We start from the raw sequence: 23,949 nt of genomic DNA on the forward strand, positions 1-23,949 counted from the left end.
GTCCGCCATGTTCTTCGGGTCTGTTCCCAGTCTCAGTTGCCTTCGATTCCAGAAGTGCTTTCGAGGTCAGAAGTCTCCCAGGGCTCGGGTGAGGGGTTGGGCTCGAATTTGACGGTCTCTTCCAGCAGCTCGTGTTCGAGCTTCTGCACCTTCTCTTCGCGAATTCGGACTAGCATTTCGCGGATGGCAACTGCCTTCTCCCGCTGCGTAGCCATCTTCTCGCGCGATGTAGCCATCCTCTCACGCTTGTCCATCACCCGCGAGCGCACCTTGAGGGCACTCTTCGAAGCGTCGAAGCCGTCAACACACTCCCCATACCACTTCTCGTGATTCTGGAGGACTTTGTCGCGATGATGGACATCTTGCCACCGCCGCTCAATGAGCTTTTCGCGCTCCTCCAATGCCCTGGTCCAATGGTATTCGTCACATTCAGGGAGGTCGTTGGGTTGATCGAGCCCGGGAGTCTTCTGGGTGTGATCGAACACAGTTTCTTGGCCCTCGGCGTCGAGGAAGACTGTGCGAGAAAGGGAGGAAACGGGAGTACTCACTTCTTGGGGACCAGCGCTTTCGTTCTTGCTGCCGGCCTGCTTCTGCTGGGGCTCCTCCGGAGTGCTCTCCCGTGATCGCTTCTTCCGGACCTGGCCGTCTTCGTGATAGTCTTCCGCGGTGTCGCGGGACTCTTCAAAGGAGCGCTTGCGACCACTAGTGTTCTCCTTAACTGAGTCTTGCGGGGTGGGCTCGATCGACGCTTTGGAGAGTTGCTTGCGGACCGGGCGCTCACCGCCGTCGTCAGAGTGCGGCGACCCCATTGTTGACTCAGGTGGGTATGTCTGATTCCCGCAGAGTTTGAATGAAAAGTTTGATGTAAAGACAAAAGAAAAAACTCGAAGATGGGATTAAGATCTACTCAAGCAAGCTTGGGTACTATCTAGGAGGAAAGATGTGAACGAGAGGAGGAATATCCCAGGATACACGCAGCCCCGGTCACCGCTCGGCCCCGCAGCGAATAAACAACAGCAGGCGCTAGCAAACTTAGGATAATATGACCATAATGAAGGGATGGATAGTTCAATAGTTCACAAAATCACCAAATCGATAATAAATAGTGTGTAGAGCAATAGCCAGCCACTTATGCAGAATGAAGTACCTAGGCATTGCCGCAAGCAGCAAACGATACTAGAATAGCAAACAAGTCATGCGACATTCATTTAATCGTCATCTACGGTTCACTTTATGCTCCTCTCCCTCCAGGCTATAAAAATCAAATATATTCTCGAATATGGTTAAAGCTTTCTCGCTACCAGAGGCGTTTCACAATAAGATGCCTGCATGTGCAAGCATTTAGGCCCAATCAATCACCATATCTAATACCCGTGAAAGACCGCCCACCAGCCAATTGATTCAAGATACAGCATGGCCCGATGGTAAGCTACCGATAGACCTGGGTTGTCTTTTGTAGCAATGATGGTCAACTTCATCACATAAACCGTGGTTTCACTCGAGATATTGAGGTGTAGCCATTATCAGAAGCCCAAAACAGACATCGCAGATCAACGCCTCCTATCTTAAAAGCAGCTTCAGCTCGTCTAGTCAACTTCCCCAAGAGGCCAACAACCTAAACCTCGTTACCAAGGCTGCTAATTCCAGAGCGTACTTGGAAATTCTGCTGCAAATTGTTCTCATACATTGACAGGTATGTATACAGGTATCCAATGGGGAATTGTTGAGATGATTTGCTGGAGTTCGACTCCAACAAGACAGGCCGAGGGATTTCCTCGATCCCGGAGAGCGCAAGATACCACTTGTACTCTAACTAATGAAACAGAGGCATCCAATCGCGATATAGAACATGAAGAGCGGGTACACAGCAATGCCCACACGATTCCGAACAATTCCCGAGCCACCCAAGATGCTGACGCCTGCAGCCAACGACCATGCCACCAGCACCAGATAAACTGGTATTCTGGCGATTGTGGGGAGACCAAGTGCACTGAGAAGTGCGGCGATAACAAGCGGGAAGAGCGTGTAACCGATGATACAGATCGACTGGAAGAAGGAACTGGATAGGTACTGTTAGTATATCACAATGACAGCCGGGAATTGGAGTAAAACGTACATCTTGCCACCTAGAAGCTTGATCTGGAGAGTAACGGCCGCTTCTCCGATCCAGACAATACAGAAGACACCCGAGAAGACCAGGGACGATTGGTCTCCGTGAGCCATCGACAGGAACAAGCTCAGAACCAAGCAGAAGATAAGCGGGCCCCTATGCCATCGTTAGTGCAAGCCAATAACAACCCCCGAGTCCAGATATCACGTACCAAAGATCCCAGTCGCGCAATCCCTCACTCATGCCACCCTGCAGGACCACGTCGGCATCCGGCCAGCGTCCCACGAGCCCGCGCAGGTTGCGGCCGAATCCAGAGGCCTCGCCTCTTTCAGCATCGCTGATGCCACTTCCACCACGCTGCATTATACCGCCCAGCAAGTACTTTGGGTACAGCACCTGGCGCATCTTCTCCCACACGGCGACCAGGTCGCGCGACAGGGTCGCCCAGACGGTCTCGTCGATGGTGTTTTGAGTTGAACGGCGGTCTTCGCCTGGGATGGAAGAGGTCAGGTAGTTGCCATATCCAGATCCACGACCCCTGGAGTTGGAGTCTTCAATGTTGCCGCGTAGAGGGGCTGTGTCGGAGGTGTCGTGCAGGGGATCATCGGCCTCGATGTCTACAAGGCGAGTAGCAGGTTAGCAATGAGGAGCAGACGCAAGCGACAAGTAGATAAGAATTGTAGAAAGAACTGACCATGGTCGGCCTCTATCAGGTCATCGTCAAGAAGCGACTCGTCGTCATGCAGGTCGACCTGAGAATGGCCGTATTGCACGCTCGCCATGGTTCGGGTGGTGTGTTTGTTGACGCGAGTTAAGAAAGAGTTTATTGCAGGAGCATCGCCTCCTAAGCGAGGAGCAGAGACACAAAGCCCAAAGTGTTTGGAGGAGGTTGAAGCAGTTGTTGATGGCCAAGCTGTCCCGGAAAGGCTAGAGTGGCACTTCGCATTGCACGGTGGGTCACCGCCTACGGGGCGTGAAACGGCTGTTTCAACCCTTAGATCCTTTAGATTCTACCAAACATAGTTCAATTTATCGATCGATCGAGCTGTCGGTCTCATGTAATAATATCTAAGCAGCTTCGAGGCCCTCGACATACGGTGCCTCTTCCTGGTACACGTCATACTTATACTGGCTGCCCGGGTGGTCTTCTCCAAGCACCTTTGGGCCCTTTCCATACACCTTCTCCTGGAGAGAAAGCGGTGCATCCGATGAATCCGAAGGCTCTAGATAGAGCCCACGCTTCCTCAACTCCGGGAGTACGAGGTCAATCAAATCCTCAAAGGTTCCTGGCGTGGTGACATAGCCGATATTGAATTCATCCAGGTCCGCACCACGGATCCAGCGCTCCATCTCATCTGCAACAATAGTAGGGCTTCCAATGGCAACGGGACCAAGACCACCGATAGCCGCCTTCTCAGCAACCACCCGGGGTGTCTACTTGGGGACGACTTTGCTGGTTTTGAGCAAGGAGTCTAGGAAACGAAGGTGGGTTCCGCGTGGGTTGACGCAAAGGCTGATCCGGCAGGAGAGGTACCTGCTTGGAGTATGAATGGAGTTCTCTGGGACGAAGCGTCGACGATATGGCGTGTATTCAGGGTGTAGAAATTTACCTGGTGGTTGATCTGACGGACTTTGTCTGGATCAATGTACGAATTGGTCTCGGGGTTGGGAGAGAGCGCATCCGACGCCAGGAGCCTTCCCGGAGCCTGTTTGTAAATGGTTACGGCCGCTCTGGCATCGTGGTTACACTCAATCGTCAGATCTGGAGAGAGAATTTAAAAGTAAAACGTAGATTTCCAATGTTCTATTATGCTCGTAGAGGGGAAAGGCCCAATGCTCTTTTGTACAAAATGCAAATGCACAACGCCGTCTAAACCAAATGCCTAATATACAATGTAGCCTATACATAATCAGGGACCGCAGAAGACCTCAATATCGTGCAGCAAGTTCGGCGCTGTTCATACCAAGTCAAAGCTTGGTTTCTTCACGCGGCGAGGTAGGCTCCGCATGCTCCTCGGATTGGCCTGCGACCTGCTCTTTCGGCTTGTCTGCAACCGGTTCTTGGGGCTGGACCGCCGCTTGTGCTTCGGTCTGGTCTGCAACCTCTTCAGTACCCTGGCTTGCCTCTCGCTCTTCGGGCTGGTCTACCGCCAGGTCTTGAGGCTGGTCAGCCACCTCCTTCTCAGGCTTAGGTGGGCCCCTAAGCGCCAACTGTCCTAGCCTGAATTCATTGCGCTGCTCAACCGTGGGCTTGACTGCCCGTCCAGTAAGCTTCTGAATCATCGTCTGGTCAGAATACTTCTTCAGCATCTTCGACTCTGATGTAAGCATTTTACGCTCGTCCTTGGGGACGAAGAGCGCGTATTCAGTCTTCAAAGTCTCGTCGATGATTAGGCGCACCCAGGCCATGATCCTGGCACAATTCTGGCCAAGGATCGGCTCGGTTCCGGTTTCGAGCTTATTCCAGCGGCCCTTATGGCCAGTGCCAGAATCCCCATTCTCCATAGCCTCATGAAGTTTTGCGATATGAGGTCGTAGGGTGGCGAGAGCACGCAGGCGTAGCTTGGTTTGCAGCTTTTTGCCCAATGTTTGTAGGCTGCGAGAATCGCGCCCTGCATCCATGTCCAATCCTACAAGATGCATGAGAGTATGCGGATTGTCGGAGAGTTTTTGGACCAGTTCCAAGTAGGTGCCTAGTGAGCGGGGATCGGGAAGAAGACATGATTGAGACATCAAGTCGAGGAGCTCGTTCGCGTGGACGAGAACTTTGCGGTTGTTGCGGTCACGGCGACAGGACGACAGAGCAACATGGAATGCCTTCCCGTTGGCCAGGCCTGCAGGGACCATCTGCTCGCGCATGACACGAGTGGCAGTGTTGCTCGACCGCGTGACACGGAGCAGACGGAAATATTCGATAAAGGAGAGATTGTCGGGCTCGACACGGGCTGGATTGTCTTCTTTGGTTAAGTGATCCCAGTAAACAGTGCCAGTGGAGACACCTTGAGTCATTTTGAGGCAAGCCTCCAGAATCAGAGTAAGATCCTTGTTGTCGGGTTGGAGGTAGGTCAAGTTCTCGGAGCCTGGGACCATCTGATCGAAGAGAGAGTCAAAGTTCTCCTCCTCCTCTTCCTCGACAGATGTCTCATTTTTGATCCGTCTCAGCAACTTGTTATCCTCGTCGACGAATGGGACATCATCTTCCATCTTCGAATCCAGCTCTGACTTGGACCTTCTGTCAAGTTCTCGCTCGACCCTACGGCGCGCGCCGTTAGGGATTTCGGCTGGGACCTTTGCAAAGATGGGAATTCCCATGGTTTGGTGATAAAGAGCGAACACATCGTAAAAGTCGCGATCATGGGCACCCTGCAGAAGTAGACTGGCCATGGAGCCAACCACCTGATTATCGATGGGCAACGGATGCGTCTGATCCTTTGCCCAGCGATAGACGACATCGGCCCAAATTCGCTTGCCCTCAGTGACCATCTGAGCTTTTCGTGAAATAATTCGTTCAATTTCGTTGCGATCCATTCTCAGGACGTCGGTATGGGCTGCGAATTGGATAGCGGTCAGGATAGTGCTGTAAGTCACCATGTCGGGTGCCTCTGGTCCTTCTTCCGGCAGTTCACCCGCAATGCGCCACAGCGTGTCCATATCACTGTGTCGCTGGCAGACCGAAAGCATCGCGTTGGTATGGATGATGCTGGGCTTGACTGGGGAGTTCTCGGCGAAAATCGAACGATAAACACGGAGCGCATCCTTGACTATGCTCGGCGTACCCTCCGGGGCTTTGCGGAAACCCGTCAACATGATTGTGTACGTTCTCGAGTTTGGCATCCGGCCTCGTTTTTTCATCTGTCGGAAAGTTCTTGGTCAGCAATGTCTCCATAGCAAAAACTCCGGCATCCCTCCCCTGAGCGAGGCACAAGATCAAGGATATACTTACATCGTTATAAAGCTTGAATGCTGCCGCGGTACAGCCTCGGTCCATAAAATATTGGAGCAAGTTATTCCACGCAACACCGCAACTCATCCCGTCCCTCTGTGCTTGCCGAACTAAAGCGGCCGCTTTTGCCACATCACCGCTCTGCAGGATACGCGCAACCCGGTCCGCCAAAGCCCGAGGATCCGCGAGCCATTTTAACTCTAACTCAAGAGTCTTGCGGGAGGTGCTTTCTTCGCCGTCGGGAGCTGAGCCGGAGGCAATCGCCATCAACGAGGCCCTTTCTGCCTTGGACGCCTGTTGGCTCCAGGACAGGCCACCATTAGATTTTTTGCGGCCGGCAAAGTGTTCCTTGTGACCTTTCCAGCTCTCGGGGATGACATTGTCTGCTACCTTCGGCGGTGGTTTGGGCGAGGTCTCGTGCTCATGATCGGCGGGTATATCTTCGGCGGCGTTGGTGGAGTATGATCGGGACGCATTGGAGGGTAGATTTTGACTTAGGGTGAATGCGCCTGTATTCGCAAGTCGTTGCTGGATCAGCCGGCTGCGCAGAGTTCTACTCAGGACCGACCCTGGAAGTTGGATCGACATCACCGGGCGTCTGATCGCGACAAGGCGGGTGGTGCTTGTCCCGATGCAATAGTCGTCTATATGGAATGCGATAGGTAGATTTGGGCTTGTCTCCGGTGTATGGCCCGATAGCAAGAAAAAGATGGGCGTGAAGGTGAGTTTTGGATCCTCGCGGAGTCGCAACAATTTCTCGGAGAAAGAATCGGTCTATTCCTTATCGGGCTAGATCTGGATCCTGGCCGTTCAGGCACCCATTTTCGCCTGAGGCGTAAAACACATGGCCCGGCAGCACTAGGCCTCATGCAGTGTGGCTCCTCGATGGAGCGGGCCGCTAGAAGGTCCACGGATCTCTTGCATTCTTACAGCTCGTAAGGACTAGTTCCGCCTCAACTTTGGTACGCCAATGCCGGTTTCAGGTCTGCATACGCAAGGGCCATGATAGTTCGCCTTATTCTTTTATGCCAAGAACACTAGTCTTAAAAACTATGATCTCTATCTACTACCACTCATAGTATGCCTGTTCCAGTCAAATTACCGCTTTGCAACGGATTTAGACCTTTTCCTCGGTGCCTCGTCACAATGGTGTAGGGCGTAGATCCCAACAGTACGCCAAACGGTCTGCAACCGGATCCAAACCCCCAAATGAGGTATAGAGGGCGAGAGTAAATGACCGCACCGCATGCAAAATCGCTGCGAGTGAAGCCGGCAACGGCAAGGACGCTCGCTGCATAGTGTAGATATCACGCGAGGATATAAAGTGAAATAGACTGCGTCAAGATGAGAATGCATATGCTGGACAGACGACAATCCCCAGTGTCAGCACGATCCGAGGCACCTCGGCCAAAGAGGGACAGATCAAGGGAGGGGCTGACGCATGCAAAGAGCTCTGGGAGAGATTTTCTGGTTTCGCAAAACTCATTCGCGTGACCTGGGGATGAAGACTTTGTAAATGTAAAAGTTGTAGATAACTGTGATAAGTGAGCGGTATATAGCAATTCAAGAACGGAATTGCCGGATCCAGATAGGTGGTCTTGGACGGAATAAGCAGCGACTCTCATACCACTGTGCAAAAAGATATGTCCTCTCGCGTAATTGCAGCAGCAGATATACCCTAGCAAGTCGTGGCCGTGTCCAGTTTCTCTAGCCGTCGAGCACGTCGACATAAGATAGTGCCAGGCCTTGACTTGGGCGGGAGCTGCATGATGGGAGCTGCTACCATCAGAATCTACCACATAGAGAACCGCCAACAGAGTGCCAGGCCAGAAGCAAGCACGCCGATAGCAGGTGTACAAAAGCCGCTGAGAACCCAACGTTGTCGTGGCATGCGGCAATACATCGGAGGAGTAAACACCACCGATCAATTTTCTGGATATGGAAAACTCACACGTACCAGTCGGTTCTGATTCTCATTTAGACAGGTACGAGAGGATCAATATGCATTGGGTTTCAAATCTTCACCTTCAAGCCCATGCTGCCAGAGTGGAGGCATGGGGATGTTGATACATAGCTTTGAAGCTCAACCTAACTCCCCGGCATATTTCAAAGGCCCACTCACGATCCATCCCACCCATTATGATAAGTACTATACTCTCAATTAAAACAACCAGTCAGTCTCTATAGAAAACAGCAAATCAAAAAGACGTGAAGACGTAGTAAAAATGTTGGAGGCGCTTCCAAAACGCCAAGACCCGTCAATATGTCAGGGTCTCAAAGGTTTTGGACTGTGCGATGGGGCCGGCGCCAAGTAAGCGCCAAATTTAAAAAGGCGCGACAGCACTAGACTCTAAGCAGTTTGGCCGTTCTGAGACGGAGCGGGCCGCTAGAGCAGATTTCAAAGGCGTACAGCCCAAAAGTACTAGTTCCCGGGAGCTCAACTTTGGTACGCACGGCGGTTCCCGATCTCCGGTCGTCCGAGTCTAACCTGCATTGCGTATTGCATGCGCGCATGAACGTGGAGGGTTGAATGATTTGTGGCTTTTCTTTTCTCATTTTGGTCTATTCTCTTTCGTTGACTCTTCATCGATACACCATTCACTCATAAGTTGCAAACGCCTATGAGGAAAATTGACGAAACCCAACGGCCAGTGAATTTTGATGTTCCTCGCATACATTCAACAACGGAGAAATGACGGGATCCCGGGACCAGGGCAGTGTTGTGATCACGTCTATTTGAATGACGATTTGCTTTCGCATACTCGGAGCTTCTCATCTGAGTCACTTACATACTCGAAAACCAAGCAACCCCCTTCACCTAAAGCCTATTCTAAAAATGATACAAGGGGCCAACCCAACGCCGTTAGGCAACGAAAGTCCCTTGTACCATATCGTGCACTTTCCATTCTCACCATGCAACTCATGATCAAGCCCTTCGACATCCGTACTCAAAACAACAAAACGCACCAATGACAACCACGACTCGATGCATGAATCCCAACCCTAAATCCCAATCGCATGAAAATTTCCCGATCTGCAGGGTCAAGGTACACTCGGTTCACGTGGCCAGAGCATCAACACTAACCCTAATACACCCGAGTGCAGGGATCCCCGGTCACCGGCAGAATACATCTCAAGTACAAAGGTACCTACCTCCAAGTACTAACCCAGTGCACCAAGTACACAGACACCGCACCCAACCTAGTGACCACATCCCAGCCCATAACCCTCTATCTACATACCCGTCGCATCCAGGCAACCGCCAAGCGAAAGGCAAAAAGGCAAACAGAAAAATACCAACCATAACGTTAAATCCGCCAATGTAAGGAAGGGTACTAGCCACTGTACCGCCTGGTGCCATCACATCAGGATCAACGCTAGTAGGCCGTACCGTCAGGTTCGACCCTGTACTTTTGCCACGCTTAGCCCGGTAGGTCTCCCGCTAGTTTCGGCCAAGGGTCTTGTGGGGAGACGGGATGACCCTGGCCGGGTTCGGCTTAACCTTGTTCGATAAATTACTAGGCTGTACCACGGGGTGGAAGTGTTAGTGTAAATTGGGTTTAGAGACTATTATTGGGATTACCCTTTGAAATGTAACCGAGTTTGTATTTGAGGGTTTAGTTTGGTTTTACGGATTAGAGCTATGTTCAGTTCCCAGTCACCGCCATTGAATGGAGCAGCGGAGCAAAATGGAATGAGAAAATTACAATCATCGACCTGGGAGCGCATACAGCCTCTGGGGGGTAACCAAGACACCAAAATAAATCAGACAATGCACAATACGTTGCAGACCATTGGCCCTGCACGGTATAATATACGTAAAGAGGAGAGAGACGTATCAGGTGCAAAAAGAACCTGCATAGCAAAGAGTTCCATGCAAGCAGAAACATGAGACAAACGTCAAAACAACCCCCCCCCCCCACCAAGAGTAAAAAAAAGAAAAAAAAAGAAAACCATGTTGGGAGAATGCCCGTAACAGCAGAATAAACACATGCAAGAAAAGAAAAGAAAATCCGCCCACCCAACCAATTCTTGAAGCCACAGCTCCGGCAGACTCGCAACTCAAGCTAAATCAGTGAACCCCTTGTAGGAAATGAAGAGATTCTTTTGGCGAGGCTGGAATGCACAACTCTAGTACAGGAAGAAAGTAGAGAATATAGTGGGAAAGCCACTCTTTGACTTGACTGGATTAAAGCCACAAAAAGGTTGGTATCATCGAGGTGAAAAAGACTTGGAAGGGGTACGGATCCGGATCCGGGAGACATGAGGGTCAAGTCAGAGAACATGGGATATCGTGAGTAGAAGACAAGCAAGACCGAAAGGAAAGAAAGACAGATGCAGGCTCCGTGCCACGGCGTAGAAGTCGATTACGTAAATTATTGCGGGTAGCTGGTAGATTGAGTCTCTGGATTTGCCGTAGCGAGGTAGGTCAGCCGACCGATCCTGGGGAGAGTTGTGGTGGCGATGTGTTGGATCGAAGAGGAGAAAATCCAGTGGGGTCGATTCTGGCAGAGAAACAAGACGGCGATGGTGGCTGTATTTTACTCACGTTGCTGGTACACGGGACCGCTCTGATAAGGGGAGTGAGGGTAGTTGGGAGGGTAACCCATCTGTCCGTTGCTCTGATAGACCATGCCACCGCCAGGGGGGCCGTATTGGCTGGGCACCTGGCCATCAGCGGCCTGGTAGCCGATGGGAGGCAGTTGAGGGCGAACACCGCCAGCGTAAGCGGAGGGCTGACCCTGAGAGGGATCTGAGGGACCAGGAGCGTCGACCTGGTTGACCTGCGCCGCCTGGGCAGCAGCACGCTCACGTTCCTCAGCGGCCTTGCGCTGGGCCTCTTCCTCCTTCTTTCGGGCCTTCCATTCTTTGCGGATCTCCTTGAATTCTAAAGAGCAAATCAGCAACGGGGTCAAAACAAGCAATGAAAGGTATGTGGTTGGTGCCAGGCTAGGGGCGGAAAGGGATAGGCTAGTATGGAACACGCTTAACCTCCACGCCGGTGAGCCACTACTGCGGCCCCGCGAAATCTAGTGTAACTCACTAGCGCGCAGCTGCCGGCGCTAACCCAATCCAGCCATTTGCGACAGCCACTTGAGACAAGCATTTTGAGATCGCGATCGCGACCGCGAACGAGATAAAAGAAAGATTCGAACTTACCCTCGGGAGTGCGCTTCGCGCCGTGCGACTGCATTGTCACATGCGCGTTCAAGTGGTTGAGAGTACCATACGCCTTTTCACAGCCCTGCCACCCACACTTGTACATGCGCTCGATTTCCTCGTACCGGCGACGGGGGCGCTTGTGCTGCTGAGCCCCTGGAATGGGGACGAAAGAGTAGACCTGTAAGAGAGAAGAGACGCAAATTAGCACACAAATTCAGCCGATTGGCCAGGTATGTTTTCGTAAGAAACGAAAAGAAATGCGCTGTTTTTGACGATCCCTGGGAGGGCGGCTTCTTTCGCAGTAGGCCGAGCCCAGAGGCGTCCAAGACAACGGAAACGACAGAAGCCTCAGGAATCATCAAAAACATACCTGGCCAGGGCGCGGCCCTGCGGCCGCAGCGGGAGAGGCAGAACCAACCGTTGTAGCAGGCGAGGCATAGGGCCCCGGCATGTGGTGTTGCTGTCCGTAGCTATGCGGCCACTCCGGGCGCGAGTACATCTGGTGAGGCGGGGGCGGGTGACCCTGGTACTGAGCCATCTCGTGTCCCTGAGGCTGGTAAGGGGAGTAGGGAGGAGGGTAAGTGGGACTGTTGGCCGGGAGAGAGGGATCTAGCACGGCGGCGTCAGAATTGAAGTTGGGAGAGGAACGGGCCTCGGGCACGGGCAGGAACTGACTTGTTGCTTGAGCCATACCGGCCGGCGCGCCACCGGGCTGAGAGTTGGGAGCGTAGGGTTGCGGGCGCGGAAGGTAGTCCTGGTAGGCGGGCGAGCGGGCGGGCGGAGGGTTCAATCCGTACTCCGGCTGCGGTGTGTTGGAGGACGAAATATTGGCGGGTCGAACCTCGGGCTGCGGCGTGTACTTCACGTCGGGTGGGGCGTAGTGAGCAGGGGCAGCAGCAGAAGTTTGTTCTGCAGGCGGATGTTCAGAAGGTGCGTCGGTGACGGACGGGTGGTTGTGCGAACCTGACTGTGCGTACTCGGAGGCGGGCCGGTTGTCCATATAAAATTATGGACGAGTTCGCGCCAAAGGGGCAAGGCGACACCTGACGCGTCGGTGACTGTCAGTTGTGGAAGTAGGAGGAAGTGATAGGAATGATAGGAGGGAAGGTTCGGGGAAATTAGACGTGTCGGGTACGTATCAAGGGACCCGAGACTAGGTCGCCACGTTGGAATCGTGGCTGATACACTCTCCAGGGGGGAAACGTATAGGAAAGGTGTATGAGAGGAATGTAGGGGAATTGACGTACTCTTCGGCCAAATGTGCAGATCGTGGATTTTGTGGAGATAAAAAAGAAAGGGGATCGACGCGTCTCTGTCAAAGCGCGTTCAGCGAAGGCCCGATGCTTAAATCTTAGTTCGCTTTTTAGGACGAGGATGCCTTGCAGGTGGCGGCGTAAGCACGAGGCACCGGGGCGGGTAAGAGTGGGAAAAGACGAGTAGGGGGGGGGGGGAATAGCGCAAAGACGATGCCTCTTTTCTTCCTAGTCAATGGGAAAAAAAAGCAGGGCAGGTCAAGAGGGGTTGGAGCAGCAGGCGTCCTAAAAGGCCGATTCGGCGTCCTCGTGGGATCCGAGGATGCGGTGGACCCGGTGGAGTGTATTTTTGGTTTTTGGTTTTCCGTAATTTTGTTGCGATATGCGATATGTTTTTCGACGATTATTATTTTCCCTCTCGATTACTTTATTCTATCTTGGGCGCTCTCGGACCATTCCCTTTTCCACACAATACTCCGGTGGGTTTGGCCCCTTTCCCCCTCCCGGCTAAGTGTGCCTTTTTGCCCGTGTGATGGGGATGAGGAGAAATTGTGTCCTTTGGGGGAAAAAAGCGGATCCCCTGGTTACTGAAAAAAAAAGAAAAAAAGTGGCGACATAATTATGATTCAATCTCCTTTTTTTTTCGTGAACCTTCCACCGCAGAGTTGGGTTGCCTGGGTTGCCTGGGTTGCCTGGACGGAAAGAGGGAGTGAACGTTGAGATATAGAATGTAGTCGAGTAGTGGTTGCTCTAGTGGCTAGCTCCGAGCTGGAGGACTAGTCTACCCGCAAACTCGGGGCGCGTCTCGAAGACGGTGAACCTAGCGTCTACGCTCCGTGGGTACCAACCAAGATCGCAGCAGGAGGGGGGAAATGTTTGGGCCAGGCGGGAAGGAGGGTGCTAGCAATGGCGTGCCCGAGGAACCTCAACCGGGGGAGATGCACGCGAGCCTGAACGGGACTAGGAGTGCGAGAACTAGCCCACAAAGGGGCAAAGCGCAAGCCGGGGGAAGCAGAAGGGATGGAACTCGGGAAGACCAGGGCTAGCGTGGACGGCGTGGGTGTCTCTGAGATCTGAGGGCCAATCGGCGCGTACAGGGTCCACCCGCGGTGGAGCGGCTCGGTGGATGGCCGGCTACACTAGGACTAGTGCCAAAGTCTGCGTGAAAGTTTGAAAGCCGATGGGGCGGTTGAAGCCGGTATGTTCTTTAGGGTAGGAGTGCTTTTGTCGTGGAGATGATTCTCCGTTACATTGAGTCCCCTGGGTAGCAGGTACCAGCGACCGGATTCTGTAGCCACATGGTAAGTAGTCATGAACCCAAATAACCCCCAATACGACGTAGGTACACAAGTTGATAGATATGCACAGAGATCTGTACGGAGACAGGTACATTTAGGTACCACTCAGAAAAGGGGCTACTGGCCTGCACCCTCGACGGAGGAGATGGCGCTCTCGTAACCGGCACGATACCTCAGGAACGCGTCGGTGGAGAGAACAACAAAACCCCACCGTCCGTGACCGGAGAGGCTCCTCCTCATGACATCTGCAGTATTTGATTTATTTCATGAAAACAGGAAACCAGACGAGGCCGCGGGGCCAGCCGACTCGAGGACAAACTGTTCCCCCCTTTTCCCTGCGTTGGGCCCCCACCATTGATGTGGGAGGTCGTGCCGCTGATATGCCCAAGGCTTGGAAGCTACCGTGGTTCTCCAGTACCAATGCTTGCTTCATTATACGACTGTTAATTATAGCATCTCTCGATGGCCAGTCCATTTTTGCGCCGGTCCGTGGTACGTGCTTTGTTGTCCCCCGGCGGAGTATCGGCGGCTCTCCGGGCTTTTTACCCTCCTCATCTACTTCCAGTGGAGCCGATGCACATGATAGGGAGAAAACGGACGGCCATCAAGGTGCAGAGCAGAAATGCAAGGCTCCCACCTCGGAAAAGTACCTCTCCTGTTTCGCATCGTGGGTCGTGATTGGTTCCGGGGCGGGACTGGATCTCACCCCGCAGGCGGAACCTGTTCTTCCAATGCCGGTGAGGGAAAAAAAAAACAACTCTGTCTCCATCTCCGTTCTGTAGTCTGTTCTTTTTGTATTATTTTTTTGGCGTTTTGCCATTTTGTAGGCAGAAAGTCACCCCGGGTAGGTAGCCGGTGATAAGGGACACCACTTCGGCTATCAGGCGCACAGTGGGCCCCGGGCGGAGAGCTCCGCGAGAGGCACAGGGGGGCAAAACGAGTGTACGAAGTACGGGATATCCGGACTGAAGCCGGAATGATCGATATCAAATCCATATGACGCGCCAGTCATTGGACGCCGCAACCGCAAGTCTCCAGTACGCGGGATACGGATGGGCTCTGTACATCCTGGTATTTCCCCCCTCGGACGATCACTCCGAGCAAAAGTGGGTTGGGCTCCAGCTTCGTCCCCAGTTTTCATGTCCTTGTCGACGTCCGTAGATCGAATAATATCTCGGAGAAGCTTGGCAAACACTGGGTAAACCACAAGGATATGCACCGAGACTGATTTACTTTACGCTCGTTAGCTATTAGTCAAAGTCTTATGAGGCGGTTTCCGCGGCTGTGGCTGAATTGGGGAGGAGGGGCAGGAGCAACAGAAACACCAGATACCGTGGCGACGGTATATTGCACTGGGGAGCACGTGTGTAGGGGTAAACATGGACGCGAGCTGGACAGAAAACGTGGGCCGGTCGAGGCACGCGGGTATATTCCGGCGGTCACGCCGTTCCCCGGTCTGGTACCAGCGCGTACGGCGTACCCTCTACGTAGCACCGAGTACTCCGTACCCAGAACCAAATGGACCAAGGGCGATGATCCTCATCGGGAACCCAACCGGCTGTCAACCCAGGTTACCTCCTCGACGTCCATACTCGGCAAAAGGCACGAAATCAGCCAGTGGCCTGTGCTCATACAGACAATCTCCCATGGCTCCACATCGTGGACAGTGCGGAGCCCGAGAGTCGCTGGCTCAGGGCATGCTACGCCGGACGCGGTAAGTGTTACCCGCCATTCGGCAGATCGAGCGCGACTAACATGAGTCGTGATCGTTGTCCAGCGCAGTCTTGATTTGATTCTCCGATGCCTTGTTATCCGTTTCTTCCGCGGAATCCAACCCATTGCGGAGAACCCCTCAAGGGCAGAGCGGCAACCCAATGACGAGACGAGAGCGAGAAAAGAGGGGAAAAGACAGGAAGTTGAAATGTGCAAATTGTGCAACCAATCAGGCCCGTGACAGGGGTTTCAATCCCGCCTGTCTGAGAAAGAACAGTCCGGCCACAAAACCTTCTTCGTTATTGACATCCTCCCGCGCCAAGCTCAGCCCCAGAGTATAATAAACCTGGGAATCGTGTGGCTAGGATTCACTTTCACGGTGGAGTCATTCGGTTTGCGACCATGTGAAATCCCACTTCCGAGTAAATGCGTGGATTGGAAGCCCTAAGATACACAGCCGAGTAGAGTTGCATTCCCACGCAATTTATACTCCCGCTCCAAAAGGCAAAAGGTGCATGGGTAGCCTAGCGCGAATGGGATCTTTTGTTCGGAAGTCGCGGCTTCCGCTTTAAGCCTGACTTCTCCGCACCGGGGACTCGACTGGGTCTGGGATTGGGACTGGATCCTACTGGAGCACCGGCCGTGTTTCATTGTCTTACCCAAAAAGCTGCGATCTCATTTGTGATGGACGTGGTCCTCAACGGCGCACAGGTTCTCCGTGGTTTGCCGGAGAATTTGGGTCGCGACGAGGCTACTGCAGGTGTCTGGGTTGGGGAAAGCGGGTGCATGAGCAGAGAAGCTTTAGGCCCAATGCATGAGATGCAGCCACTCGGCTGGACATACGGAGACATCGTTGCGAATAGGCCTCCGGTTCAGGGGGTGAATTGACTCTCCGTCTCGGTTTTGGTTCCCTTGGCAGTCGTGAGGTGTCAGTCTGCGGTTGGGTCTTGAGTATCGCTCTCGGCGATCTTAATTCCTTCATTCCTGGTATTGACGATTTGAAGGACCGGGTAGTCGGGGTCGGGTCAATGTAACAGTATCAGGGTGTCTATCTTCGGTCATCGAAATATGGAAGACGATGGCCTGAATCAGTAACAACCTAAAAGAACTACATCGCTTCTCATGGAAAAGCATGGACCAAGACCCCCACAGCCGTCAGTTCGGCTAGCGCACGCTTCTTTCTATGGTGTATCTGCTGTGAAACATACTAAGCTTCGAACCCACTAGCAGTTGCACCGCCTCCTTGTGGGCCATTTTAAGCATAAATCCTAACACCTCGGCGAGATACTTTCTCTCGTTATCAGATCACTCCACTAGGCTGTTTACGGGTGTCATGCGGCGGAACGTGAGTGACGGGTTGATAGATCGAGCGCTTGGTCTCAGTGTACCCGGTGTGGTTGAGGCATTCGCATTGAGGCTGTATCACGCTCTAACCATGGCCGCTGTCTCTGTCCGGGCACAACAATCAATGTCACTATTAATTCATCCAGTGCATGTTAGTTCGTCTGGCATTCAGAGGTAGAGCAATAGTGATTCGCCGACATTGTCCAAGCCCGATGCTTTCCTTGAATATCGTCATTCGAAGCTGTCACTGTCACCCCTGCCCACCTAGGCACGGAACTCCACCCAGAATGTCGATCACACTTGAATTGCTTGCCAGTGTTCTTCCTTGATGTGCAGTCTTCTCTGCCCAGGTACGCTCGGTCCGTCATAACTGACGGGAAATTATATTCCGTCTGCAAACGTTACCCCGAGCACAGATCGATTGCGGGGTTGAATCACCGGCCCTCGAGATCTCTATATCAAGTAACTAGGAACAATCAGTTAATGAAACACCAGACCTCTTTCTCTTGAAAACTTTGGCAGGAAGTCAGAAAGTTGAGACTAAACCTAGAATCGCTTTCGGCGACTCATACACCTACGTGCAAGGAACGCATGGCCACCAGAACTACAGTTTCATCGGTGACCAGTTCAACTATGCATACGATGCACAGACTTTACCCTCCGACATGATTGTCCAAAATCAAGTACATACCCGATCTCATCAAATGATCCTTCTCATACCTAGATACCGACCCTCGCTAACACCCAACCCAGACCGCAACCGCAGAAGGAGGTCCAAACTGGATCGAATACCTCACAAACTGCGGCGTCCAGCCAGGCATCACCTCACCACTCAGTTGCAAAAAGCAGCTCTGGGACTTTGCCTTTGCCGGCGCAGACATATCAACCGAATAGTGCGTCAAACCACCCCCATACCTAAATGCTAACCTTGACACTTGTCCAGCACACCCCTCCACCACAACTTCACCGTCTCCCTCGTAAACCAAATAACCCAATTCAAAGAATACGGCCACGCTACCATCTCCCACATCCTCCCGGCGACAGACACCCTAATCGCAACCTGGATCGGCATCAACGATGTCGGGGATAGCAGCAAATACCCGGTGCATTTCCCAACATTCTACAAAAACCTCACGAGCACGCTCTTCACCTCAATCGACGGCTTATATACACTAGGCTATAGATCCTACCTCCTCCTCGACCTCCCGCCACTAGACCGCACACCGGGCAACCGGGCAACGAGTACACCGCACCCGAACGCGACGCAGGTGGACTGGTACAATGACGCGTTACGGTCTGGCGCAGAACTATTTGCTAAAAGGAGGGATGTCGAGGTAAGGGTATTTGATGCGCATGCGAGATTGAATGGGATTATGGATCATCCGGGACAGTATGGGATGGTGAATATGACGGGGTTTTGCGCGGGTTATGATCAGCCTGATATTGAGTTGAATTACGAAGATTATGGCTGTCCGGTGCCGTTGGATGAGTATTTCTGGTTTAACTCGAGGCATTTGACGAGCCATGTGCATCGGATATTGGCTGAGGAGCTTGATGAGTGGTTGCAGGGGTAGAAGTCGGACTTATGATGCTACGATTGAATGATACTACGTTCGAGAGAATGAAGAATGGAAGATGGAGAACAATAAATAGTCAATAACAACTATGGACATACACTGAACTCACGGTCGGAGTGAACCGAGATAAAAGACTTTTCGAATAATCAACATGTATGAATTGGCTGTGAATCCAAGCCTCTAGGTTTGCCGAGTGAATCCGCAGACAAAAGAGGCATGAGGTCTCGTCGAAGGAGCCTCAAAGTACCGATAAAAGCAGGTGAAACTGTCTATGACATCGAAAACGCCGTCCGTACCGAATTACGCAGGGAACCGAAGTGAAGCAAAACAGAAGAAAGTCTACCGGGAACGCAAAGCAGTCTGGAGGGCGTGTTTACCAGCCACGGCTGCCGCCGAGGCCACCGGCGTTGGAGCCAGTGTAGCTACCGCCGCTGCCGCCACCACGACCACGACCACCCCAACCACCACGGCCACGGCCACGGCCACCCCAGCGGCCACCGCCGCCGCCGCCGCCACCACCGTAGCGGACCATCTCGGCGAGACGGGGGTCAATCTGCTGCTTGGCCTCGGTGAGGATGGTGACAAGGTCACGAGCCTGCTTAGCATCTATGGGAAAAGAGGTTAGATATGTTGCCATGGGAGAAAACGGGAAACGGAGAACGTACTCTCAGTGGTGAAGAAGGTAATGGCGGTACCCTTGGCACCGGCACGACCAGTACGGCCGATACGGTGGACATAGTCCTCCGAGTTGTTGGGGTAGTCGTAGTTCAACACGTGAGTGATATCACGAACGTCTTTTACAAAGGTTTCGTTAGCAAAAACAGGGTATTAGTGGGTAAAGCAACGTGGCCATAGAGGGCCCTTTCTCAGTCGTGCAGGACTTAATGCATCACTGCTCTCTGCTTGGAATTCAAAAGAAAATCCCGAGGGAAGCGGGTCCATGGGATGGCAGTGTAATCGCGGTCCTAGAGTAACCTTGGATAAATGCAGCTTTCAAACAGTTCAAGAACAACGTTGAGATGCGAAAGAGACTCCAACTCGATCATGAGTTTCAAGAAGTCGGACAATCCGATCAGGACGGCTGTCTGCTACGCTGCACTGTGAGTCTCCAAGGTCCTCCTGGTATAAGAACCATAAAAGATGACGCGACTTTCCGCCTGGACGAGTCGTGTGGGTACCAACACGCTTCGGAGAGAGTTGAGCACCGTGCCAGTTGTGTTATACCACATTCAACACGGGTGAGTATTCTCAAGGGCCCCTTCAGGGAGAAGGGTCGGGGGGAGGGGGAAGGGGAGGGGGTTGCAGTTTGATCATACCGATACCACGGGAAGCCACATCGGTGGCCACCATGATGGGGCTCTTGCCCTGCTTGAATTCATTCAGAACCCAGTCGCGCTCGTTCTGCTGCTTGTCACCGTGGATGGCTGTGTCAAGATGTTAGTAAAATACAAGAGAAAAGGTCCTGGGACGGGAAACATACAAAGCGCGGGCCATCCGTCCTGACGGAGGAAGCGAGTAATCTCGTCAGCGATACGCTTAGTACCAGTGAAAATGAGGATCTTGTTGGAGCGGTCCTCCATGACCTTCTCCATGTGCTTGATCATACGGTCGCGCTTCTCGAAGTCCGACATGACCTCGACAATTTGAGTGATGCGGTGGTTGGCGGACAGTTCCATGGAACCGATGTTGACCTGAATGTAGTCGTTCAGGAAGTCAGAGGCCAGCTGGCGGACCTCCTTGGGCCAGGTAGCGGACCACATGCAAGTCTGACGGTCAGGGCGAATCTGGCCAATGATCTTGCGGATTTGGGGCTCGAAACCCATGTCGAGCATGCGGTCAGCCTCGTCGAGGACGAGGTAGGTGACGCGGCGAAGGTTGGTGCGGCCAGCCTCGAGCATGTCGATCAAACGACCAGGGGTGGCAATGCACACCTCGACACCGCGGGAGAGGTCACGGATTTGGGGGCCCTTGGGAACACCACCGTAGACACAGGTGTTGCGAATGCGAGAGGACTTGCCGAACTTGGTGATCTCGGCCTGAATCTGGACAGCCAACTCACGAGTGGGGGCCAGGACAAGGACGATAGGGCCATCGCCGGGAGCGAGGAGAGGCTGAGCGTTGATGTGCACAATGGCGGGAAGACAGTAGGTCAGAGTCTTTCCGGAACCGGTCTCGGCGATACCGACGACATCACGACCAGAGAGGGCCATGGGCCAACCCTGGGACTGAATGGCAGTAGGATGGTCAAAGCCCTGCTGCTTGACCTCAGACAGAACGTACTGAGGGAAACCAGCCTCGTCGAAGGTCTCGACGGGGCGGGGGACATCGTGGCCCTTGACGGACATCTCCTTCAACTTGCGGAAGGCATCGACCTCCTCCTGGGTGCGGGAGGAAACATTCTCGTGCTCCTTGTAGAAGGACTTCTCGAACTTGGGGAGAGTGCTCAGGTCTAATGGGTTCAACCGTTAGTATTCTGTGGTCGGAAAAGGGACATGCTTGAATGCGACTTACCCCAGTCCTGGGTCTTCAGGTTCTGGCCAAGGTTGGACATGCGGTCACCGCCGCGGTCACCACCGAAGCCTCCACGACCGCCGCCGTAACCACCACCGCCGCCGCCGTAGCCACCACCGCCACCGTAGCCGCCGCCGCCGCCGCCGTTAGAGTAGCCGTTTCCGTTGGAATAGCCGTTGTCGTTGCGGGAGCTGAAGAGATAGAAATGTCAGCGAGGGGTTCAACTTTCGTGTGACAAGAGTGCAGTGTTCCCGCTTTGGCCGTGGCAGACAAAGTCTGCAACCTAGCCCAACAAGTCCCGAACGTGATCGGGCATCCAAGTTGTAGCCAGGCACGTCCAATAACAAAGCAAACACGAGGAGGCACTCCGGACGCAAGATTACGTCGTAGAGGGACCCCCTTTGCAGGAGAAAGAACTTACCGATAGGAATCGCCACCGCCGCGCTGGTAACCACCACCGTAAGACATGATGAGGGTTGTTTTAGATCGGTTTCTTTGGAGATAAATCAAAGAGGGAGAGAAACCGAAGATAGGGGAAGAGAAAAGAGAAGGGACCTGGGTGAAAATGGGTTCTCGGAGAACTTGAAGAAACAAAGGGGAGGCGCAACAAGAAAAATTTTTTGTTCCAACTTGGAAGGAGCGGACCCGCTCGCTGACTCAGCCGGCGATTCGCCCCTTCCAGATTTTAGTCGTTCGACCGTGGTTCACCGGCGATAACAATTGCTTTGGTGAAAGGGGGCGAAAGTATAATTTGGTGGGCAAATATGTGCTAAGAAAATGGTTTGTTTTGTCTCACGTAACCCTAGGTATGCGTCTCCATCTTTTCATCCCAGATACCATGGGCTTGTTTCACACCTTCTTGTCACTCAGGCCCATGTCCCAGAAACTAATTTCCAGCTCCGTGGCCCGGATGAAAATCCGGATCAACTCCTCCAATCGACTCGGAGATACCCGCTGCATGTGGCCTTCTAGCAGTTCTGTAGCAATCTTGAATTAGCCAAATCTAGAAATCTATGTTTATATAGTGGCTTCACATACCAGATCCGAGTCGCACAGCTTCGGTATAGTCCTCGGCGACATAGTTTTCGATCCACTTCCAGTACTGGTTCCCTTCGCGGAGGGTTCTGGAATCAGAATAGAGTCGCTTGGCGATACTACCGTACCCGATGAGACAAGGTGCCAGTGCCACCTGTAGCGCAAGCCAATCTTCTGATTGGCCCACGTCGAGAATGTATCGGCTATATGCAGTGCATGCTATTCAAGATCAGATCAGCAGAAGATCCAATGGATATAAGAAAACAAGTCTTACCGATGGTCTCCGGGTGGGCCTCCATCTCCTGCTTGGAGAGGCCGAAAGAAGCGCAGTATTCGAGATGCAGGTCCATCTCTCGCTGGATGTGCAGAACAATTTGAGCAGACTAAAATCCGAGTTAGAACGGGCTAGATAAAAACTGTGGGGTACTCACCGCTGCTATTGAGTCCATATCCTTGGCCTTGTACGATGCAAGTGCATTGCTCCGAGCAAATTGGACCTGCAAGACCTGATTAGCAGTGTCTCAAGCGTACACCTAGAAATAGAACCCACCAGATAGAGATAATCCTGCACGAGATACTCCTTGAATCTCTCCACAGGAAGCGTGCCCTGACCTAGACCCTCAACAAATTCGTGGTGGGTGAATTTCTGCCACGTTCGCTGAACGTCAGGTCGATCCAAAATATATTCTAAGAACCGACCACTGGGGATGGTCAGCCAAGTTCTTTTTCAGTTTCATCGAGTATGGAGTCACATACGGCGCAAAGGGCATGTTGTAGATCGAGTGGAAATGGTTGATAGGCCCACTTCCTCGACCCAAGTCGGTGCTGGTCTTGATTCCTGCCTCAACAAATCGTACGGCACTGCGAACAGCTCGTACCATATCCTTTCCCATGGCCAGGTTGGCGGCGATCGCCGAGGCGAGCGAGCAGCCGGTACCGTGCGTGTTCTTCGAGATTATATAGTCTGTCTCAAACAAGGTTGTCTTCTCTCCATCGAAGAGAATGTCGATAACTGTGGTTGCTTCTTGCGGGTTCTGAGCAGTCTTGTGGTTTTTGGTAAGAGGGATATGGCCTCCCTTGAGGAGTACTGCCTTGGGGCCTAGCGAACATATTTTCTTTGCCAGTTCAATCATTCCGAGCAGGTCAGTAGGCTCGGAAACTTCTGCACCGGCATCCTTAAGCAATAGCTGTGCTTCTGGGATATTGGGAGTCAAGATTGTCGTAAGCGGGAGCAGTTTCGTGCGAAGCTCCTTCACGGCTTTTTCTGGGAGCAGCTGCGATCCACTTGTGGACACCATGACCTGGTTGACGATCAACATGAGCCTTTATTAAGCATCGAGTTGAAATCTACTTACCGGGTCAAGGACAATCGAGGGAACTCGATGAGCTTGTAATGTCTCCGCGATGACATCGATCGTCTCGGCAGACGACAACATTCCTGTCCAGGGTCAGCAAAGGAGCCCATGCATGCACCGGGTCTCAAATGACTGACCGAGTTTGACGACGTCGGCACCGATATCCTCCAAGCCTGCATTGATTTGCTTTCTCACAAACTCCGACGGGACGATGAAGATGTCTTGCACGCCGAGCGTGTTCTGGGCCGTCAACCCTGTGGTCGCCGTGAGAGCGTAGCATCCATGGGCGGCCAAGACCCTTTGATCCGCTTCCAATCCCCTTCAGTTCAGTTAGCGTATATTCGAGCGTGTGTACCTGGTCCCTGACGGACGGCACGAGGCGGCATTGCAGATATGTACCAGCCTTGTTTCGTGGATGGCCATCGCCGGAGAACTTACGCGCCACCAGAACTGTCGGAGCCCGCAATGACTAGAACCCGCTTGACCGACATGATTGAAGGAGCCAATCGGGAAATGAAATCGGACGCAATGGAAGTGGAAAATGAAAGACCGGGGTGGGGATCCGACAAAGGTTTTGATAAGAGATAAGATGTCCACACCGGCGGGGTCGACCTCCAGACGGCTTCTACGGTACGGAGTACATGCAA

The 23,949-nt window shown here is 52.8% G+C and overlaps 9 protein-coding genes across 9 annotated transcripts; 2 read left to right on the forward strand and 7 right to left on the reverse strand.

The window, feature by feature from the left end:
- Nucleotides 1–32: 32 nt before the first annotated feature.
- N7498_002166 (uncharacterized protein) lies at nucleotides 33–809 on the reverse strand (the record flags this gene model as incomplete). Its single annotated transcript, XM_058449228.1, has 1 exon — nucleotides 33–809. The coding sequence occupies one exon, from the start codon at nucleotides 807–809 to the stop codon at nucleotides 33–35; it is 777 nt and encodes a 258-aa protein (XP_058311572.1).
- Nucleotides 810–1,809: 1,000 nt separating this feature from the next.
- On the reverse strand, nucleotides 1,810–2,892 carry N7498_002167 (Yip1 domain protein; the record flags this gene model as incomplete). The annotated part of the gene is made up of 4 exons (XM_058449229.1): nucleotides 1,810–2,059; nucleotides 2,117–2,266; nucleotides 2,322–2,727; nucleotides 2,805–2,892. 4 exons carry the CDS (start codon nucleotides 2,890–2,892, stop codon nucleotides 1,810–1,812), a joined length of 894 nt encoding a protein of 297 aa, XP_058311573.1.
- A 286-nt stretch (nucleotides 2,893–3,178) lies between these two features.
- On the reverse strand, nucleotides 3,179–3,460 carry N7498_002168 (Nitrilotriacetate monooxygenase component A/pristinamycin IIA synthase subunit A; the record flags this gene model as incomplete). The annotated part of the gene is made up of 1 exon (XM_058449230.1): nucleotides 3,179–3,460. One exon carries the CDS (start codon nucleotides 3,458–3,460, stop codon nucleotides 3,179–3,181), a length of 282 nt encoding a protein of 93 aa, XP_058311574.1.
- Nucleotides 3,461–4,078: 618 nt separating this feature from the next.
- On the reverse strand, nucleotides 4,079–6,641 carry N7498_002169 (pentatricopeptide repeat-containing protein; the record flags this gene model as incomplete). Its single annotated transcript, XM_058449231.1, has 2 exons — nucleotides 4,079–5,962; nucleotides 6,054–6,641. 2 exons carry the CDS (start codon nucleotides 6,639–6,641, stop codon nucleotides 4,079–4,081), a joined length of 2,472 nt encoding a protein of 823 aa, XP_058311575.1.
- A 3,953-nt stretch (nucleotides 6,642–10,594) lies between these two features.
- Nucleotides 10,595–12,216, reverse strand: N7498_002170 (putative C2H2 transcription factor (Con7); the record flags this gene model as incomplete). The annotated part of the gene is made up of 3 exons (XM_058449232.1): nucleotides 10,595–10,941; nucleotides 11,214–11,394; nucleotides 11,587–12,216. 3 exons carry the CDS (start codon nucleotides 12,214–12,216, stop codon nucleotides 10,595–10,597), a joined length of 1,158 nt encoding a protein of 385 aa, XP_058311576.1.
- A 3,948-nt stretch (nucleotides 12,217–16,164) lies between these two features.
- N7498_002171 (uncharacterized protein) lies at nucleotides 16,165–16,368 on the forward strand (the record flags this gene model as incomplete). The annotated part of the gene is made up of 1 exon (XM_058449233.1): nucleotides 16,165–16,368. The coding sequence occupies one exon, from the start codon at nucleotides 16,165–16,167 to the stop codon at nucleotides 16,366–16,368; it is 204 nt and encodes a 67-aa protein (XP_058311577.1).
- A 784-nt stretch (nucleotides 16,369–17,152) lies between these two features.
- N7498_002172 (SGNH/GDSL hydrolase family protein) lies at nucleotides 17,153–18,398 on the forward strand (the record flags this gene model as incomplete). The annotated part of the gene is made up of 4 exons (XM_058449234.1): nucleotides 17,153–17,174; nucleotides 17,320–17,507; nucleotides 17,578–17,717; nucleotides 17,768–18,398. The coding sequence occupies 4 exons, from the start codon at nucleotides 17,153–17,155 to the stop codon at nucleotides 18,396–18,398; spliced, it is 981 nt and encodes a 326-aa protein (XP_058311578.1).
- A 376-nt stretch (nucleotides 18,399–18,774) lies between these two features.
- N7498_002173 (DEAD-box ATP-dependent RNA helicase DBP2) lies at nucleotides 18,775–21,380 on the reverse strand (the record flags this gene model as incomplete). Its single annotated transcript, XM_058449235.1, has 6 exons — nucleotides 18,775–19,007; nucleotides 19,067–19,195; nucleotides 19,718–19,825; nucleotides 19,882–20,850; nucleotides 20,913–21,103; nucleotides 21,334–21,380. 6 exons carry the CDS (start codon nucleotides 21,378–21,380, stop codon nucleotides 18,775–18,777), a joined length of 1,677 nt encoding a protein of 558 aa, XP_058311579.1.
- Nucleotides 21,381–21,761: 381 nt separating this feature from the next.
- Nucleotides 21,762–23,793, reverse strand: N7498_002174 (uncharacterized protein; the record flags this gene model as incomplete). The annotated part of the gene is made up of 9 exons (XM_058449236.1): nucleotides 21,762–21,889; nucleotides 21,951–22,166; nucleotides 22,222–22,330; nucleotides 22,379–22,444; nucleotides 22,498–22,648; nucleotides 22,704–23,248; nucleotides 23,303–23,385; nucleotides 23,440–23,621; nucleotides 23,741–23,793. 9 exons carry the CDS (start codon nucleotides 23,791–23,793, stop codon nucleotides 21,762–21,764), a joined length of 1,533 nt encoding a protein of 510 aa, XP_058311580.1.
- Between the last annotated feature and the right edge of the window lie 156 nt (nucleotides 23,794–23,949).

The sequence above is a fragment of the Penicillium cinerascens genome (assembly GCF_028974065.1).
Source record: "Penicillium cinerascens strain IBT 15544 chromosome Unknown contig_1_segment0_segment0, whole genome shotgun sequence".
In the NCBI taxonomy this organism is placed as follows: domain Eukaryota; kingdom Fungi; phylum Ascomycota; class Eurotiomycetes; order Eurotiales; family Aspergillaceae; genus Penicillium; species Penicillium cinerascens.